The following is a 25,583-nucleotide window of genomic DNA, read 5'->3' on the forward strand; positions in this document are numbered from 1 at the left end:
GATAGATTGTAAAGGCAAATAGACTGGTAGACGAAGTGGTTAAATCTCTTTTTGAAAAATCCCTAAACTGCACTATTAAAAGGCACTGATTCTGTGTAGCATACACTTCACTTAATGTGACTGTAGATCAAGGTCTATGCTAGTTGGTCTTTGACTTCATATTAACAGCATAGACCATCAGGAAGCACAGTATTTGTACATGAAGATACATGTGGGCCTTCATATATGGGAGACAGTATATGTATGTGAAGATACATGTGGGCCTTCATATAAAGGAGACAGTATATGTATGTAAAGATACATATGGGCCTTCATATATGAGAGACAGTATATGTATGTGAAGATACATATGGTCTTCATATATGAGAGACAGTATATGTATGTCAAGATACATGTGGGCCTTCATATATGGGAGACAGTATATGTATGTGAAGATACATATGGGCCTTCATATAAAGGAGACAGTATATGTATGTGAAGATACATATGGGCCTTCATATATGGGAGACAGTATATGTGTGTGAAGATACATATGGAACTTCATATAAAGGAGACAGTACATGTATGTGAAGATACATATGGGCCTTCATATAAAGGAGACAGTATATGTGTGTGAAGATACATGTGGGCCTTCATATATGGGAGACAGTATATGTATGTGAAGATACATATGGGCCTTCATATATGAGAGAGAGTATATGTATGTGAAGATATATATGGACCTTCATATATGGGAGACAGTATTTGTATGTGAAGATACTTATAGGCCTTCATATATGAGAGACAGTATATGTATGTGAAGATACATATGGGCCTTCATATATGAGAGACAGTATATGTATGTGAAGATACATATGGTCTTCATATATGAGAGACGGTATATGTATGTCAAGATACATATGGGTCTTCATATATGGGAGACAGTATATGTATGTCAAGATACATATGGGCCTTCATATATGGGAGACAGTATATGTATGTCAAGATACATATGGGTCTTCATATATGAGAGACAGTATATGTATGTCAAGATACATATGGGCCTACACTTTTTATGTTACAGGTAAATACTGAATTTGACTCATTAGAAAAAGAAGTTTTCCAAATTCATCACCTGTACGTTTCTTAAGATGTAATCAGTGGTAAAACAGCGCTTTTGTGACAGCAAAGAATGAATGTAATAAATAATTTAGTATTTGCATGATTTATAAATGAAAGGGGTCAGGAATCTTTCAAAATTATTGTATCTTATAGACAGTTATTTATTTTTCTTTTTGGTTCCAGATGTTAGAATGTCACAATTGAGTGAGTACAAGTGGCAGTAGATACAGCAAATACATTGCTACAATGAGTGTGTCAACAGCAAGTGTTCCTGTGTCAGTTAGCCCATCTCTAGAGGAGACTTGTGGTGTCATTTATCTCAAAAATAGCTCTCAACCGCACCTTTTTGAGGATGAGTATGCTGGCATTCCAACCAACCTTACCATCAACTCTTGTACATGGGTGGTGAGAAAATGTTTAATGTTTTACCCATTATCATCCTTGTTGACAAAAGTTGTAGCCAGTTTAGACAGGCAGTTTCAGAAATGTTTAGTTTGTACATCAATCACTTGAATCAAAGGGTAAATGCATTGCCACATGTCTGGGTGGAAACCACTGCACTTCTTTTTGAAAGAGTGTAGTGGATTTGTGCCTGAGGCTTGCAATGAGGAGTGTACATGTTGATGTGGTATTCTATAACTATGTATTAAATCACTGAGATAGTGCCTTTATTATAATGTAAATTATATCATTTATTGTAAGTTTTCTTTTTTGTTTTAGTTAAAATATTATCCATCATAATTCAGAGGCGTTTGGCTCAAGTTATGTTATTTTTTTGCACTTGATTTTTCAGCTGTTGGTTTTTGTACTTCATGTTTGGGAGACATAAAACAGCTGTACCTTCGATTATCTTTTCAGCTGTTGGTTTTTGTACTTCATATTTGGGAGACATAAAACAGCTGTATCTTTGATTATCTTTTCAGCTGTTGGTTTTTGTACTTCATATTTGGGAGACATAAAACAGCTGTACCTTTGATTAACTTGCAATACAAGCTTGAAATTTATAGTTATATCAAGAGTGCTCCAGTAAAAGACTTCTTTCACAACTGCCAAGGGCAAGGGGATTTTTAGAAAAGAATATGCCACATATAAAAAGCTATATCTACCTGCCCTAAGAGTAGTTTTCAGAGGAGGTAGAGCACCACTATAAGAATTACTTTCCTGTTTTTTGAAGAACAGATTCGTCAGTATTTGATAGAGTTACGACCCCTGATATCAGATGACTGTTTTTTGTATGTATTATATTTCAGTTGTTGTTGATTTTGTTCACAATGCTAAGGAGACTGGCTTGGGACTATGGAAGGATAGCTCTGGTCAGCAGGCAAGAGGAAAAGTAAGCAAATATCCTGAGTAATTTTTCTTGCATGCTTCCTTCAGTGTTGTTGATAATATTGTAATGATTTTGTATTTCATTCTTTTATCAGTGTTGAACAGTACGTGTAATAATATTAACAATAATAATTCTCAGTTTCATTATAGCATAATACCTTAGAAGAACTACTACTTCCTCGCAATTCTAGCCTCCTGAGGTTCTCAGATTAAAACTTTTCAGATTAAAAACTAAAAGTTGTCAGCCCACATTGGAGGCAGTTAGAGTAATCTCTCCCTGATACCAGAATTAGTAGCAAGTCCAATAAATTTTCAGTTACTACTTACGCTGCTGTCAAGTAGCACATTGTCCAGTTAGGGAGAGGCCTCACAAAATCTGTCAAAGCAGTTTGGAAGTTTTCTACTTAAAAAAAATTGGAGGAGTTTCATCTACGAAGGAAAGTATACACCATCGCTAAATTAACAACATTTCTCTTCTTTCTTTTGTTGACAAGCTCCTCAGTGTTATCACTTTACCGTCTTCACACACTTAGGCGCCATTGGTACATACCTGTGCAGGTCATGATAACATCTGCTAACAGTGCTATAACCATTTGAATAAGTGCAAGTCTGGTGAATGATATCGAAAATTTTAATATTACAGTATAATTTCTGCTATATCCAGATATATACAGGTAAGTTTTCTGTATTATTTAATGTTAGCATCCACTTCATTGTTATATACATGTTGCTTTACTGGTTTTACCAGATACATACAGGTAAGTTTTCTGTATTATTTAATGTTAGCATCTACTTCATTGTTATATACATGTCACTTTACTGGTTTTACCTGCATAGAATGTCATTGGGCCTTTCCTACAAGATACACATAGCTGCCAACTCTCACGAATTTGGTGTGAATTTCATGATTTTTTCAGCGATTCACGGATTCACGCCGCAAGCCAAAAATTCACGAATTCTCCAATCCTCAATTATTTTAAATCTTTAGTAAAATAACTGATTTCTTGTTAAGCACTTGTCGTGATATTCGCAGTTGCCGAAACAGTCTGGTACTGCTGTTCGCGATATTAGCAGATCTACAGCCGATTAGTACAGTTTGCCCAGTAGCAAGCATTTTAGGCTATTTTAATCAATATGTATAAGAGTAGTTTTACAAATGCTTTTGAGAGAAACGGGGGCCTAACTGGAATTTTGCTCCGCGCATGCATCACCAACACTGATTTGAGTTACCGTTCAGCATCGCATGTAAGATCTTGAAAATGTCTTCACCACCAAAGAAAAAGAAACGTATTACTCAAAAAGTGAAGTTTAATTTGGAATATATCAAAAATTGGCTGTGCATTCAGACATTAGACATTGTAATTCATCATGCTTTTTGCACTCATTGTGCCATCACAGAGATAATGTGAGGAAGCACCTCAGTTGCAAAAATCACGTAGAAGTTGGGAAAATTAAGAATTTGCAGATTTCAGCTCTGGAATATTTTGAACAATTGGCAGAAGAAATGCAGGCTACCAACACTGAAGCATTATTTGTGAGTTTTCTTGTCGAACACAATCAACCTTTATCAGCTGGAGACCATGCTAAACATTTGTTCTGACAGATGTTACCGAACTCGAAAATCACTTCCAAATTTTCCTGTGGAAGAACCAAAAGTGCTGCAGCTCCTGTGCATTCCTCACAGCAACAGTGACAGCGAAAGTGTATTTTCTCTAGTGAGGAAAAATAAGACTTTAGGGCCTCCTTAGCTGCAGAAAATTTGTCAGTAATTTTAGTCACCAAGATCAACCAGCAGGCAAGAAGTCTGAACTGTTTAGAAAACAAATTTACGATCAAGCAGTTGAGGAAGTTCAAGTCTGCCACAGTATCATGTCTTGATAAATAAATATTTCTGCATATATGTAGTGTTTTAGTTTTATATTGTGAACTTGATATAGTGTAGTATTGATGATCAGAGTGGATGGAGTGGTCAGAGTGGATGGAGTTATTGTCATGGTATTTTTCATGAATTCTTGTCCAAATTCACGACTTTTTATCCCTATTTTCACCAATTGTGAGCCTGGAAAGTTAGCAGCTATGGTTACATTATATTACAATGGAGATTGTAATGTCCACTTTGTAAGTATCAATAATGATGCTTCAGTACCAATTTTATGTGAAGGTATGGTGTGTACTGTAGAAAACTCGTGTATAGCCTCTGCCTTGGTTGGATACATACAGGTAAGTTTTCTATACATGGTCTACTCATAGCATCCATTGCCACCCAAAGGGAGCCTGTACTTAGTAACACATTGGAAGTAATAGGATCTAACTCTTGATGTGCTGCATGTGTAAAGTGAGCTGCATGTAAAGTGAGCTGCATCTACTTCACAGGCAGCATAAGAAACATTAGTCTGAGTTTCCTCTAACCCATGCCACCCCAGTTTTGATATTTGGACATTTATGTTGGGGTGTAGGGTCCAAGTCCATTCAGTGACACCATTTGTTTTTGGCATTGGTAGCCACTTATTAGCTAGCCTAGCAAACTTGAATGACTTTTTATCAAGACATGCCTGCATGAAATCGATAGAAATATGATCTATTATCAAAATATCATGAGCATATCATTTGTCGTGACATTAATCTGCCAACAGACGAGATGAAAGTACATCATTGATGAAATTTGACCTGGATCTCGCCATTTGCATTCCAAATCACATGACATTACAAATCTCGCAACCTAAATATCAATGACATCAGAGGTCAAATAGTCATGTGATATTGACAGTAAACAAATATCCAGAGTTGTTGTACGTAGAATTTGAAAATATTTCATAGAAGTCACATAATGTTTGTAAATAAATATAATGCACATTTAATTCTCAACATATTTATTCTCAGAATAATGACCAGACGCCTGTCAATACCACAGCAGGATGGAGAAAATCATTTTCAACTAGTGCTGAGCACATGTGAGCAGTGTTTTTGTTGGTATCACGTGACTACCAGATTGACGTGCTCTTTGCTTTGTGAATCTAGTTTTCTTCTGGTTGCTGCAACATTTACAGATTTCCAGTTGTCGTTTTCAGAATAAATATTTTGAGAAGTTTGTATTCTTTAATTTTTCTATAAAGATTACATGATTTTCATTTATATGGTTGATTTGTTTTCCTACAGCAATACTAGCAATGATTTATTGTTTATATCATGTGACTATATGACCTCTGATGTCATTGACATGTAGGTTGCGAGATTTGCGTAGTCAGTTGACTAGGAATGCAAATGGCAAGATCCAGGTAAAATTTCAATGCTGTAGTTTCGTCTTGATTGTCAGCAGATTAAAGATCTAACGAATGCTATGCTCGCAATTTTTGAGAAAATAAATCATATTCCAATCCTTTTCATGGAGGTATATCTCTTTGAAGGTTGTTGAAATTTGCTGGGCTGGCTAGAAAGTGGCTACCCTATGCAGACACCAAATGGTGTCAGCCTATTCCATCTTTCGATAGGCAATGGACTCTGACCCTACACCCCAACATAAATGTCCAAATATCAAAAATGGGGTGGCAATGGTCAGAGGAAACACTGACTAAAGAAACATCATCTTCACTACTACTGATAATGATGATGCATGAAGGCTGAGTCTTACAGGCCTGGACTGAAGAAGTTTCCCGTGCACTCCTATCAGAGTTTTGTCCTTATTCCTCTACAGCACCTGCCTTGTCTACAGTTCCAACATCAGGTGATTACTTACTAAAGAGGAATATACTTTCAATTGCTTTCATAATCTTACAGAGTTACTGACAATTTTGGGGCTGTTTACATTGTTAGTTGTAAGTCCCAAACATCTGCAGATGTGTTTTCTCATAGACGCCTTCCCCCAAATTGTGGTCAGCAGTTTTACAAGCCCAACACACCAGTATTCCATGAGCTCACTGTTGAATCTAGTATTTGGAGTGATCTTTCAGTAGGTGCAGCACAGCTTGCTTCTTCCACACTGAAGCATAATTGACATGATTGTGAAACTGTTTATAGAATGGTTCACTTCTTGAACATACTATGGCCATTGCTGTGACAGCAGCTACTAACTTACAACTGGTGGAATGAGATGCAGTGCTCTCTACCTCCATCTTTCTTAAAGACCATAATAATGCCAAGCTACACTTGCAGCCTTAATCATCTGATTTCCTCTTTAATGATCAGGTTGGCAGAATTCACACACAAGCCACCACTTTCTTTCCCACCCCTCACATAGTCATCTAAAACAGGGATTTACAAGGCAATCACCTAAAGGTTGCTTTGACATCCTTAAAGCAAAAGCCACTGCGAAGCAGTCCTACCAGATTTACAGTAGTCAAAAACCACTGTTCTCCCAAACTAAAGTGGACAAGAGGCAAAGGGAGGGTAATCATATTTTGCCAGCAATTCTCTCCACAAGACCCTCCCTATCTCAAATGACTTCCACGACCCCCTTATTACAAATCTTAATAAGGGAAAGGCTCCACTCTTTCACCGCCAAATAAGGAAGATTTGCCATGATAACATATGGACACGACAAAGTGGTTTTCAGGAACTCTTTATCATGCTAAATGGGCCTCCTCCTTTGCCCTGCATTACTTCACCTACAAACACAGCACTTTTCACTTTGTCATCAACATAAGTGCATTCAGTCAACTCATATATGCTGTCTGATTCAGAATGAAATGCAAAAGTGGGCTGTAAATGCCATCCATTGGGGTGACAGTGCAATCACTGTGGTCTTGCAGGAAGCATGACTTCATCTCCTGACTTACACAGAAGATTATTGGACCTGTCTACATGCAATTCTGCAGGATGGGCCAGTTACACTCATGATGGCCCCTGCTTTCATTGCCAAAAACAGGCTACCATGCAGGGGTAATCAGACTTTGGTAATAAATTCTGTCTTCTCATTTCATCTCAGTGTCATCTACAGGAACCAATGCAAGCTTTGAAGTGATACTAAAGGAAAACCAGGTTGTTGTGTCAAGGGAGATCATGCTTTTTCTTGCCTCTCACAGAAGGAAAGGATAGTATATCAACACAGAAACTTTCATTCTGGATAAAGTGAGTTATTCATGCCTGATATTGAAAATAACTCCCACACTAATGAATTTGCTTTGCATCTTGGATCATGAAGTTAAGACAGTCACCACCACCATTGCATAGAAGCAGAACTGTTCTTCAACTATCCATGTCTTGAGATGGAAATCCAAGTACACTTCTCCATCCCTTTTCTCAGAGATCTTTCATCCTTAAAGGCTCTTCTCGATCTGGTGGGATAATGGCATAAAGGTTGTCTTTATGGATCATTTGACAGCTTCACTGCTTCTGCAGGATTTGCATACCTTAGTGGACTGGTAATGATCTCTCTAGGGTAAAGAGATGTATCTCCCCTCCACCTCTTACCTTTTCTCCTATTATGATTGGGTAATGTATTTGAAGAAGAAATCAAATATGTTTCTTTGATAATACTCAACTGATTAACCAGTTATAATACACATATGTCCTCCTTACCTCCCTGCCACTACCAGACCTGCCAACTCTTACAATTTTGCCGTTAAGTCTTATGAAAATTACCCTTAAAATATGGACTTGCAGCATACTAGCAAAAACTACAGGAAAATGATTGTTGCCGAAAAATCTGGTTAATTGGTTCATCCTTATTTTATTTGGATCTGGGTTTCATCTTAGAATTAGTGAAATTAGTCAGGGAACCAGACTGACTTTACAGAAGCACCCCAGATTCTTTAAATTGCACCTGTTTGTTCATGCAAAGTGTCTGCACAATCAAACTGTTGATTATAGAATTTTTTTAATGGCATCCAGAAAGCGATGGATGTTTAAGATGAAAGGGAAAATAAGCTTCTAGAAAAGTGTTAACAATCAACACAGAAGAATAAAAAGGAGTATTCAGATTCTTGTGAATAAAAGCTGATAAGGACACAATTACGTTTATTGGACATCATGTGTCAATTTTAGTATGTCTCGTGGCGGGAGATATGATTGCCGTCGTCATGTGAAATGGAACAGAATTTCCAAGAATTATGTCAAGTTGAGAGATAGCAACAAGCCATTGAGCTGCATAGGGTTTGGAACTAGAGTTTGTGCAACTGTACTAGTGGTAAATAATGTCTTCTTGTACATTACAAACTTTTCAGTCAAACATAAAGTTTATCATTGATGCATCGAACCTTTAATTACGTTTTCCAGCTTTACAGTAGTAGTTATTGATATTTTGTCACACCTTACTGAAGACTGGTCAATCTTATGGAAAAAAATTAACTGCCTTACTGAGACGGACTCATCAAGGTTGGCAGGTCTGCACTACATTCATATAGAGTGCATGTCTTCAGCTCCAGTAGTAACTGAAGAATTCACATGATTTGGCACCAATTCTAGTATCAAGAGGAGATCACTATCTGCCACTTAGGTGAGCAGATAATCTTTTGCTTTTTAGCTCAAAAATTTTAATCCAGGTGGGATGGATTTGTGAGGTAGTAGTAGTTCTAAGTTTTTATGATCATGTAAGTATTATGGAGAAAACATTTTACTGAAAAAAATTTGGTTTTTATTGTCTCATACCATCAGCGTATGTATGTCTGTATGTTTGTGATAAAATGTCAGCATAATCCTGGCTATATATTACCAATGCATCATAAGTTCAAAAAATGTAAATTAAATAAAGAGAGCAAAAAAAAGCTGACATTTTTTTGTCATGATGAGTTTAGTCAGAATTTTATTTTCTGCATGATAATTAATGTTAACTGTTGTTGCTGGAGACTAAAAGCCTCATCTGTGTAATCATTCATTATGCTTTAATTATTCATTATGCTTTAATCATTCATTATGCTTTAATTATTCATTATGCTTTAATCATTCATTATGCTTTAATCATTCATTATGCTTTAATTATTCATTATGCTTTAGGTAATCATGGCCATTCATCTCTCTGTTGCTGTAATGAATAGATGGGTAAAATTATATATTTGAACCTCCTAATTAACTGGATTTAAAAAGAAACATAGTTAGATTTGTGAGACTTGAAAGTGCTTTTATGTTAAGAGCTTTCCTGAAATACAAACATTTTCTGTCTTTATGCCTAAGCAGATTTGTAAATACCAGTGGCAGAGACACTGACTGGGGAGGGGGGAAGGAGGGAGCACGTTATCTCTCCCCATAACACACACACACACACACACAAACACCTTATAGTCCTGATTTCCCATTAAAAACATTTTCTGTTGTTAATATGCAAAAGACTTGTTTATTTAATTGGTTAGAAACAATCAGAAAATGTGGCTTGATCTGGATGCAGTGAAACATATCTTAGGTCACCTGTATTAAGCAAGGTTTTTTGTTTTTAATAGCAACTTTTCAAGCTGCCCCACAAAAATTACTGTCCAAATAAACCTCTGCGTTAAGCTGTCTTGAAAGGTAAATTTTCATACTTTACAGACACTTTTGATTGTATATGTACTTAAAAGTGATTGTAATGAGAGGAGTTTTGAAATAAGATTAACCCCCATAATTAATTAATAATATGATTTGTTTTTACTTTACTCCATGTTGTTAGTTATGATTAACAAAATTTTATTCAAAACTCGGAACTATTTAGAATTTATGCATGAGTTCGATTTTGAAAGTTTGTCTGATACACAAATTTTGTCTGCTCATCCACAGGGGACATTGGTGGACAAAGAACAAAATAAAAATGATCACTCTAAAGTCATAATGTCAAGATTAAAAAGGTTCCAGAAAAGATAGTTGAAGAGATTGTTACATGCTAGCAACAACTTTTATCTCTAAATAAACCATTAGCTTCCCAGTCATCTTTTATTAGGGGTACAGTACTACTACTATCACCTCTAAGTAAACAATAGCTTCCCAGTCATCTTTTATTAGGGGTACAGTACTACTGGTTTCACCTCTAAATAAACAATAGCTTCCCAGTCATCTTTTATTAGGGTACAGTACTACTACTATCACCTCTAAATAAACAATAGCTTCCCAGTCATCTTTTATTAGGGGTACAGTACTACTACTATCACCTCTAAGTAAACAATAGCTTCCCAGTCATCTTTTATTAGGGGTACAGTACTACTGGTTTCACCTCTAAATAAACAATAGCTTCCCAGTCATCTTTTATTAGGGTACAGTACTACTACTATCACCTCTAAATAAACAATAGCTTCCCAGTCATCTTTTATTAGGGGTACAATACTACTGCTTTCACCTCTAAATAAACAATAGCTTCCCAGTCATCTTTTATTAGGGTACAGTACTACTACTATCACCTCTAAATAAACAATAGCTTCCCAGTCATCTTTTATTAGAGGTACAGTACTACTGCTTTCACCTCTAAATAAACAATAGCTTCCCAGTCATCTTTTATTAGGGTACAGTACTACTACTATCACCTCTAAATAAACAATAGCTTCCCAGTCATCTTTTATTAGGGGTACAATACTACTGCTTTCACCTCTAAATAAACAATAGCTTCCCAGTCATCTTTTATTAGGGTACAGTACTACTACTATCACCTCTAAATAAACAATAGCTTCCCAGTCATCTTTTATTAGGGGTACAATACTACTGCTTTCACCTCTAAATAAACAATAGCTTCCCAGTCATCTTTTATTAGGGTACAGTACTACTACTATCACCTCTAAATAAACAATAGCTTCCCAGTCATCTTTTATTAGGGGTACAGTACTACTACTATCACCTCTAAATAAACAATAGCTTCCCAGTCATCTTTTATTAGGGGTACAATACTACTACTTTCACCTCTAAATAAACAATAGCTTCCCAGTCATCTTTTATTAGGGTACAGTACTACTACTATCACCTCTAAATAAACAATAGCTTCCCAGTCATCTTTTATTAGGGGTACAATACTACTGCTTTCACCTCTAAATAAACAATAGCTTCCCAGTCATCTTTTATTAGGGTACAGTACTACTACTATCACCTCTAAATAAACAATAGCTTCCCAGTCATCTTTTATTAGGGGTACAATACTACTGCTTTCACCTCTAAATAAACAATAGCTTCCCAGTCATCTTTTATTAGGGTACAGTACTACTACTATCACCTCTAAATAAACAATAGCTTCCCAGTCATCTTTTATTAGGGGTACAGTACTACTACTATCACCTCTAAATAAACAATAGCTTCCCAGTCATCTTTTATTAGGGGTACAGTACTACTACTTTCACCTCTGAATAAACAATAGCTTCCCAGTCATCTGTTATTAGGGTACAGTACTACTACTATCACCTCTAAATAAACAATAGCTTACCAGTCATCTTTTATTAGGGGTACAGTACTACTACTTTCGCCTCTAAATAAACAATAGCTTCCCAGTCACCTTTTATTGGGGGTACCATACTACTACTGATCATTAATGGTCCCCCCAGCTTCTAAAATTCAGATGATCACATTATTACCACACAAAACAAGTCACAGGTGCATAACAGAGAAAACTGCCCATTGTTGAGACAGGGCTTAGAACAGCATTATGGCTGACAAAAGAAAATATAGCTAACAGGAAGTTTTGTGGACTTCTGGGTAGTTAATATTCAAGTATTCTATTTGAAATAAAGCTGTGATGAAAATCATGATTTAGATAATTTTAGCCAACCATGAACAAAAAGAATCTTGCTATAACAGCGTATCGGTGCTATGTAATAATAATAGCAATAATGTTGCTGTTGTTGTAGGATTTAATGCCATTTTTCAGCACAAGATATTCCATACATGGTGGCCAGTATAAATGATGGAGGAAGAACTTGGGAAAACCCCGGAAAGAACCACTGACCCACAAGAAGTTACTGGCAAGCTTTCTCATGTACGCACATTGGCCAATCCCAAGACTCGAACCCATCCATAGGTGAGATGGCAGTGATCCATAACGGGGAGTGCTTTAGACGACTCAGCCGCTCGGGTCTCATAATAGTAATAATGATAATAATGATAGTAAAAGTTACACACAATAGACTACTGCAGCTAAACAAATCATTGGTTTTTCAGTTCTGTAAGTCATGGGACATTGATACCAAAAAACCGTTAAGGTAATTTCACGATATTTACATTGACGTGGTGCTCACAATTTATTTTGTTTATCTTTTAAGTCAATTTGTGGATATATCTGAAGAATACCTTAAATAATACCAGTTCAGTAACTTCGTTTTCTTAACACAGTATCTCTTAATAATTTTAGTTTTAACCAAACTTGGCATACGGTTATTTCTTGACATTGAAATAAGTTCAATGATCTTTTCTCCATGATATCAGATTAAAGGTCAGTGGCCATGGCAAAGAAGTTTGCACTGCACTTAAAAGAATTTTGGGGGTCCCAGGTGGCCGAGTGGTCTAAAGCGCTCTCCATTACAGATCACTGCCATCTCACCTCTGTCTGCGGCGGTTCGAGTCTTGGATTCAGCCAGTGTGGGTATGTGAGAAAGCTTGCCAGTAGCTTCTCGTGGGTCGGTGGTTCTTTCCGGGGTTTTCCCAGGTTCTTCCTCTGCCATTAATACTGGCCACCATGTATAGTCTATCGTGTGCTGAAAAATGTCATTAAACCCCACAACAACAACAAAGGAATTTTGTGAAATTTTGTTAAATGAAACATGCAAACATAGCTTTGTTACCAAATTTGCTATGTTGAAATCTGTCAAGAATGACATAGATGGTTTCAATACTCAACATTTAAAAAGAAATAAAAAATTTTTTATATTGGATTCCAGGAAATCATTTGCAGCCAGTAGAGAATCAGTCAGTTGATAGAGACTCTTATTTCAAATTGAATCTCACTTTTTGTTTTGCCTGACATCTGACAGTTCAAGATGCTTGCTAGGTTGAAAATAATGTTTGAAAATTGAGGGGTACACACTCTTTTGACAAATATAGGGACATTCTCAATAGATTCAGTTTTATTCCTCACATTTAGATGATATTTTGTGTGGTATATAAAAAAAGCAAAGACCAATTCTAAGCTAAGATCATTCAAGCAGTCGTTCAGGTCATTCTAATGCAGATTGATATAATGATCTGACATCATTTTGCATGCAGGTACAAGCAATCCAATATAATTCCTTTTCTTTATTAGGACTGCAGTTAGTTTTTCAGTAAACTTATAGACTGCTATCAAAACAAAAAGCTCATGATAATTAGAAATGAGGGATTTAAGTAAAGCAAATGACAGCAAACCATGAGTCATTTGTACAGGGCTTTTGAGTTTATGAAATTTTGCATGCAGAATAAATCATAACGAATAATATTGTTCCTTTGTTTCATAACATATTGTGATTGATATATCTCAAAACTATAAATATTGATGGTGCATGCAGGCAAGTTTCATTTGTTACATCATGCCATAACATTACATATGTCCCCTGATTGTACCAACATTTAAATGATATTCATGATGGGCTTCTAAGCCCATGTGCTAACTGGAAAAGGTCTTATGGGGCACTAACAGAGGTGTTATAAAGAGATATTGTATCAGGGCATAAAGCTCAATGAGATATAGATGTGGTTTGTTATTGTCACCTACTCTGGTGATTGTGTATCATGATAAATACTCAGAATATTGATAGAGGATGACAGTAAAATAATACATAGTGTTAATTATATAAATTGTCAAAAACTAATTTTCTTGTCATTTTTTGAATCCCTTTGAAAGAATTAAGCGTTAAGATCACTTATAATGTGTATTATATATTGTTGCATTGTACACATAATATTTATCTGCCTAATTAATTCTGACACACACTTTGTTTAAATTCAGAGAATTTTAGTCTGTCATGAGATAGCAATTATTAAACCTTTAAAATATTTTAGAATTAATAACTTATGTACGTTTAAATCTGATAGATATTTTTTCCACCGATGTATTGTTTGCATTTGTATACTTGCTTGATAGTGTAGATTTTTTAAATGTACATCCCTTAAAAGTGCATGCCTGAAGAAATGTCTCACCTGAGACCTATCTCATCTTTTAAATACAAGTAAGTATCCTTTGACTTAATTTATCAAATAAAGAAATTCAATAAAGAAAGCACTATTTACATACATCAGCTGTCCAATTTTTCACACAAGATATCCAATGATAGACAAATTCAAAACAAAACTTGACCTATCAGCTATGCTATGCCATTTGAGCCCTTTGTAATTCTATTCAATACACATTTATATTTTGGTATGAGAATGACCTCAAGACATGCCATGTTTAATTTCCAGAGCCTGAGTAATGTTTTTTTTTTGTCTTGACATCAAGAACTGCAAAGAGTAATATATATGCACCTAAAAGTGCATAAAGAGAGAAAAATATACTTTAGCTGTTGTAGTCTTAAATAGAGTCATAATGTCACGTGCTGTGGATGTCTATTTTAGCAGAATGCAGTATGTGTTTTTAAAATCATTGTATCTGAAAGAAAAGGAAAGGAAAACACTTGGTTAGCAATACTCAACTTTAATGGGAGAAGGGGACACAAAACAGTTTCACACACAAACATCTGAACATCTTCCTGACTGGCCCCAGGGGTGTGATCAGGGTGGGGACCAGGCATGGGCCTCAGGTGCCACTTCAGTGAATCTGCCACTGTTAATTACATTGAAATTTCCTTAAAGTGGGTTATCAGTAACCTGACCTTTTCAGATTGTCTTCATGTTTTGATCATATTAAGGCTGTTCTTGAACAAGTTTAACCACCCTATTAGGGTTACATATGGGGGAAAAACCATGGCATCCAAACAGTGTTGGAGTAGGGAAGTTGTACTGTGTGTTGCAATTGGCCTACTTGTTTTCTGTTGCAGATGCTCATATCTAGTACATTTCTGTTGCTTTCTTTTGTAATAAATTATGTACATATATTTGATTTGTTCCATATCAATAAGTGATGAGTGCATATGTGATACTAGTGCATTGTTGTGTTATTTCATGTTGTAAAATGTTTTCTGTTTTTCAGGCAAGAAGTATTAAGTCATGAAAGCAGATATAATGTGTATGATTTGTTTTGTTTTCACCATTTCCTTCTTATATTATTGACCAGGCCTCAGTTTCACCAAACTTTTCAACATTTTCCCTCCAAATGAGTTTTGTGAAATGGCTCACATGCTATAATTGTAACATTATTGGGATATATTTTTCTGGGGTAAAAATCATTACAGTTGAGACCAAGAGGAAATGTAAATAGGACTCTGTTCCATTATAAAAGTCTTTAGCAATTCCTCCTATTTCAAAACAATTTTTGCTAAGAAATGGAAAGGCATAAATAGTATAATAAAATCTTAATTTGGGAAAAGCATTTGAAATGTTTAGTAAAATAAGGGCCAAGCTGCTTTTGCCCAGGCTTCACTACTTACCATTCTTTTCAGAATTTCTAATTTTGCTTGTTCTGTAATTAGGGCTCTGTTTGACAAAGTCATTGGAATCCTACAATAGTCAGGTTCATTCATCTGTCTGTCTGTCCTGTAGTCCTTCTGTCCACTAACAGTTTGGTTTCCACTAGATAACTTTACTGGTATTTATTGGAATTTTTTTACCAAATTTGGTTGTCACTTTATCGTGAGATTTAGTTCCAGTATTCTATGATAACATCTTATTATGGGAGTTATGCTTCCTAATTGTCCATCATCCTGACTCAGGTTTTAACTTTACCAATGTTTGTTGAATGTCAACTAACTTTTTGGTGTTTAATTTTATATTGATGATACCTTGAATGAGTTCATTTTCAAGTGTTTCACATTATCATTGAGAAGAGTTACAGCCCTTTAGCTGCTTCCTCTATTTAAGGTGTTGCTAAGCAAATGGTAACGAGCAGGGACCTTTGCTATGCTTCAATTACTCATGGTTTCATGTTTTCTAGCATACTTATGCTTCTAGCAAATATATGGTGAGCAGGACTACTTGAGCAAGCTTTGTCCCTTAAATTATGTTGGATGGGGATAGCTTTATACTTGCTTTTAAGCCAGGTTCAACTGCAAACAACAGGGACCCTGATCTACCATTGTATAATGTGGCAACAGATTAGGGTCTCTGTTGCCTGTTCTAATAATTACTTCTAACAAAGAGCATAGATTAAGTTCTACTGGTACATTATGAAAAGACGATATGGTTTTGTAACTTACACACCAGCATCCATATATATTGTATATATACACCAATATGCATGTATATTGTATATATGTTAATTGGCTGAATATTTCAGAAACAGTCTCCATGTTTACAACTTAAGAATTGTCTAGCACATCATAATAGTTGTTTTATGTAACATTTGTGCCGTCTACTGCTGAAGCTAGAATACAGGTGCCAGCCCAAATAAGGGTTCAATATTTGTAAAATGTGTTTATGTCATTTCGAATAAATTTATTGTCATTTGAGACTTTCTGCATTCATTTTGCATCAAATACTAGTCTGTAACAGTTGCAATTAGTTCTTAGGCAACTATGGGGAATGGGTTTCACAACAGCTTTATCCTGGGGGCAGTTAGGGGGCTACATTGTTTGTTTGTTCTATTTCTTCTTGTTGCTTATAATGACACTGATAACACATAATTGGTTATATAATGGCAAATGATGGGAGCTAAATGCCTTTCACAGGGATGCACACAGGCAGGTATTGAATTTGATGATCTAATAACTGAGCAACCATTGCTCCCCAACATTATACATTCTTGCTGAAGTTTTTGGATTTAGCTCAGAAATCCCTCCATGTACATGATGTTATGCTTGAATGATGAAACTTGGTGAAGGACTGCATCTTGAGGAGTACTACTCATCACAGGTCAGTTCTATATTTAATGCTTCACTGATTTTGGCAGAATTGTGTAATATACATTTATTTCTCAAGGTCTGTTAATGCTAGAGTCATCAAACTATTTGATCTTTTCTTATTAATATTCATCATCATATTACCTACATTTCACATTTGGCTGATCTGGGTAAAGTTTTTACACTGAACACATGACAATACAAGCTTTTTGCACCTTGTACATGTGCAGTTATACCTGCAGTCATGAAACTTGGTGTGGTGATATATCTTGCTTTTGTACTGCAACGTCATGAAAAAAGTAGGTCGCATTGACTGGTATTTTACCCTGAATTGACTGGCTTAATTTTGATGTTTTAAGTTTATTTCTGAAGTTTGGGTCATGCTCGAATCATCAAACTGGATGATTGTATGCATCTATAAGTAGCACACATTTACAATAAAGAAGGTCACTATGACCTGCATTTTACATTTTACTGGCTTAGGTTAAGTTTTATGTTAAGCTCATGACCACATAGGGTTTTTAGTTCACATCTGCAGAGTAGAGGAGAGTTATTATACTCTCATCAGTGTAGGCATTAATGTTGGCACTGATAAAAGCATAGACACACATACAACCTCACATCTTTGCAAGCCACGGTTCCGATATGATTACCCTACCCACACTTTAGTGGATCGAACAGATATATTGGTGCTTTGTCCTTGTGACATTTATTGGATTTCATAGTTGCTTCTCTTAGTACATAATGCCGACTAAGCAATAGCTTGTTACATTATACATCAGCCAAAAATGGTGGGGGCAGTTGACCTAAAAGGGATACATTGGAAGTTTAACATCAAAAGTATGAAAGGTATTACAGGTGTATTTGAGTGAAAAGTATTTGTGCAAACATGGACCAGAAGTGAAAAATTGCTTATTTATCAGTCCATTCAAGTTGTGTACTTCCCTTGTCTCGATCATATAGGAACAGGGTTCACATTTGAACAAGATAATTTGATTGGATATGGTGGCTTGCCAACCACATCCAATGAAATTCACAGACCCGAAGCACAGAAATATCTGTTTGGTATGCCAAGGTGTAGATAGGGTTATCACAATGGAAACTTGGCTAGCAAAGATGACAGCCTCATTGCATTGCAAGCCTTCTTCCGTGGTACTAGGCAACAGTTTGGAGTTTCATACCACCTTCTCCCAGAGGATGGGGTTAAGTTTGTATATGTGCATTAGTTATACAGTTTTGGTTAAGCTTGGGTGTTAAGCTCTGGTTTGTTTTTCACATTGTATACATATTATTGTAACTGGAATCAAAAGACTTGGTGAAGGGATGTATCTTAACAAGTATTACAGCTTTATCAAAATGTCACTGTAACCCATCTTTCATACATCGCTAAGTTTTGGTTAAAGTTTTTTGTAAGTTTAATTCAGGTGTTGTTCATTATGGAATCATCACACTAGATGATTGTATATATCAGCATCACACCCATTACAACAAAAGTAAGTCACTGTGACCTACATTTTACATTTTACTGACATGTTAAGTTTTGCATTTAGCTGTTTATTCTAGAATCATGAAATTGATGATCATGTGTAGGTCTTCTGGTTAGACATCATTACCACCATAATAGCTCATGACATATTTCATCTTTTATTGGCTTTGGTGAAGTTTTATAGTTAGCTTATGAGTAGTGGGATGATAAATGCATGACATCATACCTAGAATCATGAACCTTGATACATCTTGATTAGTATTTCAAAAGAGGTCTGTATGACCAATATTTCATGCTTCCATGATTTTATTCAAAATTTTGTGTTTAAAGTTCATGTACTGTGTACTGTTTATGTTTGAATAATGTACAGTAACTTGAGAATTGAATCTGTCTCTGTTCATGCTTCACCCTTACAGCCAAAGAATGTTGCTGTGATCTTCATTTTATACTTTACTAGCATAGGTAATATATTTCATGACCACATTTTTACATGCTATATCCATCTTAGCCTACACAGAAACCCTTTCTGACAAGTGCAGCTGGAAGTATATATAAATACTTTGATATTAATTACTACTCCTGTCAACAGGATAATCGTGCATTATACATGTGAATGAGTATAGAAATTTGTTGAGATGTGAGATACATCAACTGCAGGGGCCAATTAGTGTAAGTTATTATGCACAAATTATGCTAAAAATAATGGTCATGATGAATGAACTTTATTTGCAATACTGGCTGTCACTCTAAGGTTACTCAAAGCCTGTGATGTTCACCCAATGAAATATGGCTTCTACAGGAATACAATGATTAGAGCCTCTGACATAGCTTCTGAGATAATAATATGAAAAGAAGAAAATTTCAGTTTTTATCAGCTCATTATACATACATTTATGATATACTTGTACTTGAAATTAGACTGTTTATTTTTTATATCATATTACAGGGGTTAACATTTTATTGTAAAGATCAGTGTAGTATGAATTTTCTGCATGATAATAATCATTTATAATGGCTGCTGGAGAGTACTAGATGCTTCTTGGAGGTGGTTGTGAGGCTTCATAACATGTAATTGTTGTCCATACATTTTATGTATTGCTGAAAATTACAATTAAAGTATGAAAAAATGTGTCCAGAAAATTACAGGGTCTGGATCTTTTAGTTAATGATGGTAGTAAATTATAAACCTGAGTAACCTTTTTTCTTTCTTTCTTTCCCTCTTTCCTTCCTTTCTTCTTTGATCAAACAGTTAGCCTTATCACCATTGAAGAGGTTGTAACAGCTCTATATTGTTTTAAAAAATAATTCATTATGGTTCACTTCACACAACAGATTTTGTGTGTAATGTCAGAACTAACAAGTCAATTGCAGTCCTGCAGTATATAAAGATTTTAAAGGTTTTACTATAATCAGATTTGTTCATTCTGTATATGAGTTGCAGCATTAAATAAATATAGGTGTGCTTTCCACCCCCTTCTCTCCCTCCTGTTGGCCCCTAAGACCCTACAATCTGCTACGTGTTGGTTGGCACTAGAGTTTCCAGTCTAGTTGTCAAGTTTAGCCCTAGCATATTCTAATATTATATGTACATGACCCCCCCCCCCCCGGGTAGTTTCTTTTCTATTCCAGTGGTAAACCATTATTTTAAATTTGAGAACCAGTCGGAGGTAAAGGATCATGTGCAAAAGTTCCATTTTTGATGTTCCTGTTCACCCTTATAAAACTTGGGGACTTGCACCTCCCACGGGACTGTCAGCTGTGTCTCCTTTTTTGACCATGCCATGTCTCCATGATCAGTGGATCTGGCATGCTCCAGATCTACCCTGTGTCCTCAGCTTCATTATGAAGGGAAGGTGAAAAGACCACCACTTGCTGTTTCTATCCCCATCAGGTAATCACTAATCCCTTTCTCCAGGGATAGAGAAAAAGGATCAGAAAGCTTGTTCCATCTCCTCCCTTTCCAGTTATAGGGAGAAAGGATCAAAGAGCTAGTATCATCTCTTACTAATCCCTGCTTGTAGAGATAGGGAGAAAGGATAAAAAAGCAAGTCCATCTACTTCCATGAGCAGAGACAAAACAGTTAATCCCTGGCCATGACCTTCCAGGAGTGAAATGACATAAAATATTCCTGTCTTTGAGAGTGGAAACAGTATGGGAAACTGTCCATTTTTGTGGTCTGTCCCCTTTAATACACTTAAACTCCAGGTTTCAGTCAATAGTTACAGGGTCCATTCATCTGATTGTCCCTTAAGGCCCTCCACTTCAGATTCATGGGCCTTCCAGTGGGGAATTGGGCAGGGATCTGGCCCTATCCCCTCCATCAGGGTTCTCAAGGCATTGGGGCTGAAGGTGCTTTCTACAGAGTTAGTTTTGCCTGATAAGGGATGCAGCCTTGGAGATGACCAGTGTTTTGCATAATCACATCAAAAGCTTGTTGTGGGTTTTGCAGACTTATTATTTTGAGAGGTAATCCTGACAGCAGGCTCAGGATTTAAGGGATCAGCAACACTTGTCTGACTGAGGTACTGTGCCCAGCTGAATTGAAACACCCAAATTCTCCAAGGCCCATTATCTATGGAGCCTCCTCAGAAGTGGTTTAAACCGGGAAACCATCATACTTTAAATAATTTCCAGTTTAAAACACCTTTCTGCCCATCTTTTTCATGTTGAGGTGGCAGGTGAAACCAGGGAAGGAAGACTATGGCTCATCATACTTCCATAAGGATAGAGGCAGTGACCCCTAGAGAATGATACCTTCTCTGCAAAATCTTCCTCATCCCATTGCACCAGTTGGTGCCAGATTTAAACTTTTTCAGAGGCTTGGTCAGACTTGTTTAATGATGTTGGGTCATTTCCACAGTTAAGGAAGGTTACCATTTTTGTTTTTGGGACCTCTCACCTCTTTCCAGAACCCCCATTCTGTTCCTCCTGCTTTACTGGCTTAGTCTCTCTGGGAAGATGTGCTCATTCTTCCAAGGAATGGTGCAGTGGAGAGGGTGAAGAACATAGGAAGTACAGGATTCTTTCTCATATTTTCTAAGTTTCAGAAAGAGGGGGAATATTTTGTTTAAGATGGAGAAAACCAAATGAGTCAGGAATAAAATCATGCTGAGCAACTGGTCAGTCTCTATAGATCTTCAGGATTCTTATCTTCACATTCCCATCTTTACAGCCCACAGAAAATTAATCAGTTTTGGGCTCTCCATTTCGACCAAGTTTCCACTCTCACAGCCTTCTTCAGGGTGGTGGATGTGGCTCACTTACCCTTATGGGTTCGCTTTGATGATTGGTTGATACCTGTCATTCTCAAACATTCTCCTTTGTGAGATAAGTCTTTCAAGTTGGAAGATGGTGACTGGACTAGGCCTAATCCCAAATCAAGAGAAATCAGATTTTATCCCTTCTCAGAATTTCATGTTCTATGGTCTTTTCAATCAGTTTGTCATTGATCCCAGGAAGTACTGCTAAGGTCAAATCTGCTGTCACAGCAGAGGGTCTTTCATGAACAGGACTCCTCGAATCCTTCACATTCACACCTGGTTCACATCAAATGATCTATCTGCTAGAATCACTTTTTGAGCAAGGTTAGCAAATGCATCACTAAGGCTTTAAAGCAGTTTGCTTAATAGGTTTCTTGCATAATAATTTTAGTTCTAGACCATGCAATTGGACCAAAATTTATGGAGGACATGCACTTTGGGTATATAAAAAGCCTAGTAATTTGGGGTCAAAAGGTTAAATATCAAGGTAATTATGGCTCAAAGAAAAGTTAGTTTTGAAGAATAAGTTCTAGAGAAAGTTCCATGACCTAACTTGATGGCTAGCTTGCACTTAGGATAATAAAGAAACCTATCAGTTCTGGGGTCTGAAGGTCAAAGCTCACAGTCATGGTAAGTCTAATGAAAAAATAATGGTTTTTGCACAGTAAGTTAAAATTTTCATATCTTGACCAAAAGTTCACGACATTGAGGCTTGTTGGTCTGTGATCTCCAGAGTCAACCATACACTACTAATGCAGACAGGGGCCCCGAGTGGGCGAGTGGTCTAACGCGCTCTCCGTTACAGATCACTGCCATTTCACCTCTGTCTGTGTGGGTTCGAGTCTCGGATTCAGCCAGTGTGGGTATGTGAGAAAGCTTGCTAGTAGCTTCTCGTGGGTCGGTGGTTCTTTCCGGGGTTTTCTCGGGTTCTTCCTCCACCATTAATACTGGCCGCCATGTATAGCCTATCATGTGCTGAAAAATGACGATAAACCCTACAACAACAACAACTAATGCAGACATAGATGACTTTGCAATGGGCCATGGGACAAACATTGCTATGGGCCATGGGACAAGCCTTGCTAGGGGACCAAGGAAAACATTGCAATGAGCCATGGGATGAACATTGCTATGGGACCAAGGAAAACACTGCTATGGGCCATGTGACAAACATTGCTTTGGGTCATGTGACAAACATTGCTAGAGCCTTGGGACAAACATTGCTCTGGGCCCTGGGACAAACATTGCTATGAGCCCTAGGATGAATATTGCTATGGGCCATGGGACAAACATTGTTATGGGCCCAAGGAAAACATTGCTATGGGCCCAAGGAAAACATTGTTATTGTCCACGGGACAAACAGTGCTATGGGATTTGAAACAAACATTGATGTGGGCCTCAGGAATATGTTGTTATATGCCCTGGGACAAAAAGTGCATGATTGTCTTGGGTAAATTCACAAGAGAAATATTTGTGTTGTTTACATCTTATGATTTTATGTAGCTTGTTTGAATTTAACATGATGTTATCATCAAAAGAGACTGTAATTATAAAGATTTGCTTTATATTCTTTCTTAATTAATCATTGGAAATTTTCAAGACTATTTACTTGTCTTTATCAAGCTCTTCACATTTAAAAAAGAAGAAAAAAACTAACATTTTAAAACAATTCTGAAAAAAATATTAGTTATGATACACATATTGTAATTATTCCCTGGTCAGTATAGTTGGGAGGGATTTTATCATTATGCATTTTGACTGCTCCGGTGGCCTGGTGGTTAGAGTGTCCGCCTCGGATGTGGGAGGTCGTGGGTTCGATCCCCGGCCGAGTCATACCAAAGACTTACAAAAATGGTACTAACAACTGCCTCACTTGGCGCTCAGCATTAAGAGATTAGTGTTAGGACTGGTCGGCCTGGTGCCAGGATAATGTGACTGGGTGGGACATCATGCTACATGACTGCGGCATGATGCCCCAGTGCTAGACATCACTATAAACTGCCACATTGCAGACATCGTTAAAGCAACGTTAAAAATCCAAATCATATCACATCATCTTGTCCTTTATTTCTTGTGTTCATTCATTTGTTTGTTAACTTTATGTTTACTAATTTTTTCATTTGTTTGTTCTTGACCCTCTCAGTATGTTGTTAACCCTTGAATATCTCTGAGCATTGTTCCTTTAAAATGCCAAAAATTATGATATGTATAAAAAGAATAAAACAGCCATGCCAAAAATAGATCACATGCCTAATCTGCATGCATTAGTGACTTTTTTTAAAACTTTCAATGGTTAATTTGTCACACCTGCAGTATCTTGGAGATTGTTTCATCAACATTTATGATCAGTGGTAAGTAGATATCTCATGATGAAGGTAACTTAACCAAAACAAGACCAGGTCAGTTTTACCCAGTTTTCATTATTGCATGACTTTTGTATTTTCAGGTGTTCATTCATTACATCCTTAATGTCTTGGACCTTATTTCACCTTCAGTCATAGAAATGGTATGTGATTACATATCAAAATAAGTAGCCAAACCATGTAAAAACTAGGTCATTGTGACCCAGTTTTCAGTCTTTAGTGACTTGTTTATTTTAAGCTGTTTGTTCATTACTTCCTTAGTTTTTTTTTTTTACCCTTGTTATGTGGATTCATCTTGATACAAGTAACTCAATCATGCAAGAGGCAAGGCCAGGGTGACCCAATTTTAATGCTTGTGTAACTTTGTAGTTTCAGTTTATTATTTTTTACATCCTCAGTATCTTACATCCTGTTTCATCACCATTCTTGAAAATTGATATTTGATTATATCTTGAAGAAAGTAACTAAACCATACCAAACCTAGGTCAATGTGACCTATTTTTGTTAGAGTGATGTAAATTTTCAGTGATTTGTTCAGTACACCATCAATATATTTGACTGTATTGCAGCTACCAGTACCTCAACCACACCAACACTAGGTTAATGTGACCATATACTATATTTAGCAGTCTGTTTGTTACACCCTAAATTTTTAAAACATTATTTCACCTAAAGTTCTAAAAATTACAATGTGGTTGCATATTAAGGTGAGTAGTCCAACATAAATACTAGATTATTATGCTGTAATTTTAATGCCTGATTGACTTTTGTGTTTTCATCTCTCTGGTTGTTATACCCACAGTATCTTGGAATATTTTCATTTAAGCTGATTAAATTTGGCATGTGGAAGCATCTCAGAAAGGGTAACTTAACCATAACAAAATTTAGGTCATTGTAACCATGTTTTCACACTTGATTTTCTTTTATATTTTCAGCTATATGTTCTTCACACACCTAATAAAGATCCTGTTTCAGCTACACATGAAAATTTGTATGTGGATGCATCTCAATGAAAGTAACTCAGCTATACCAAAAATAGGCCACTTTTGCTTGACTTTGGCATAGAACATACCATTTGTCAAAGCCTTGCCCTATTTTCACCCATACAGTTGTGTCATTTAAAATACTGTAAAATAATATATTGCATTACTAATTCTGTCAGTGTTGTAAGGGAGTTTGGATAACATATAATTGTTATAACATCTGCATTTATATTGTCCATCTGCTTGTCTAGTACATTTTTGGTTTCTTCAGTTATTTCAATTTTAT

The 25,583-nt window shown here is 36.3% G+C and overlaps 1 protein-coding gene across 8 annotated transcripts in view; it reads left to right on the top strand.

Moving 5' to 3' along the window:
- LOC149805347 (mechanosensitive cation channel TMEM63B-like) overlaps positions 1–25,583 on the top strand; it is a 159,008-nt gene that overhangs the window by 19,334 nt on the left and 114,091 nt on the right. For 7 of the 8 annotated variants that reach the window (XM_089949426.1, XM_089949453.1, XM_089949462.1 and 4 more), the window contains exons 2-4: positions 1,285–1,506; positions 2,352–2,434; positions 15,401–15,436. In XM_089949426.1, coding sequence (XP_089805552.1) covers positions 1,348–1,506; positions 2,352–2,434; positions 15,401–15,436 — 278 coding nt within the window. In that variant the 5' untranslated portion in view covers positions 1,285–1,347. The remainder of the gene's footprint in view (positions 1–1,284; positions 1,507–2,351; positions 2,435–15,400; positions 15,437–25,583) is intronic. The other variant, XM_089949457.1, reaches the window with a different exon arrangement.

This window comes from Sinohyriopsis cumingii, chromosome 2 (genome assembly GCF_028554795.1).
Source record: "Sinohyriopsis cumingii isolate HCF-2022 chromosome 2, ASM2855479v2, whole genome shotgun sequence".
NCBI classification, from domain to species: domain Eukaryota; kingdom Metazoa; phylum Mollusca; class Bivalvia; order Unionida; family Unionidae; genus Sinohyriopsis; species Sinohyriopsis cumingii.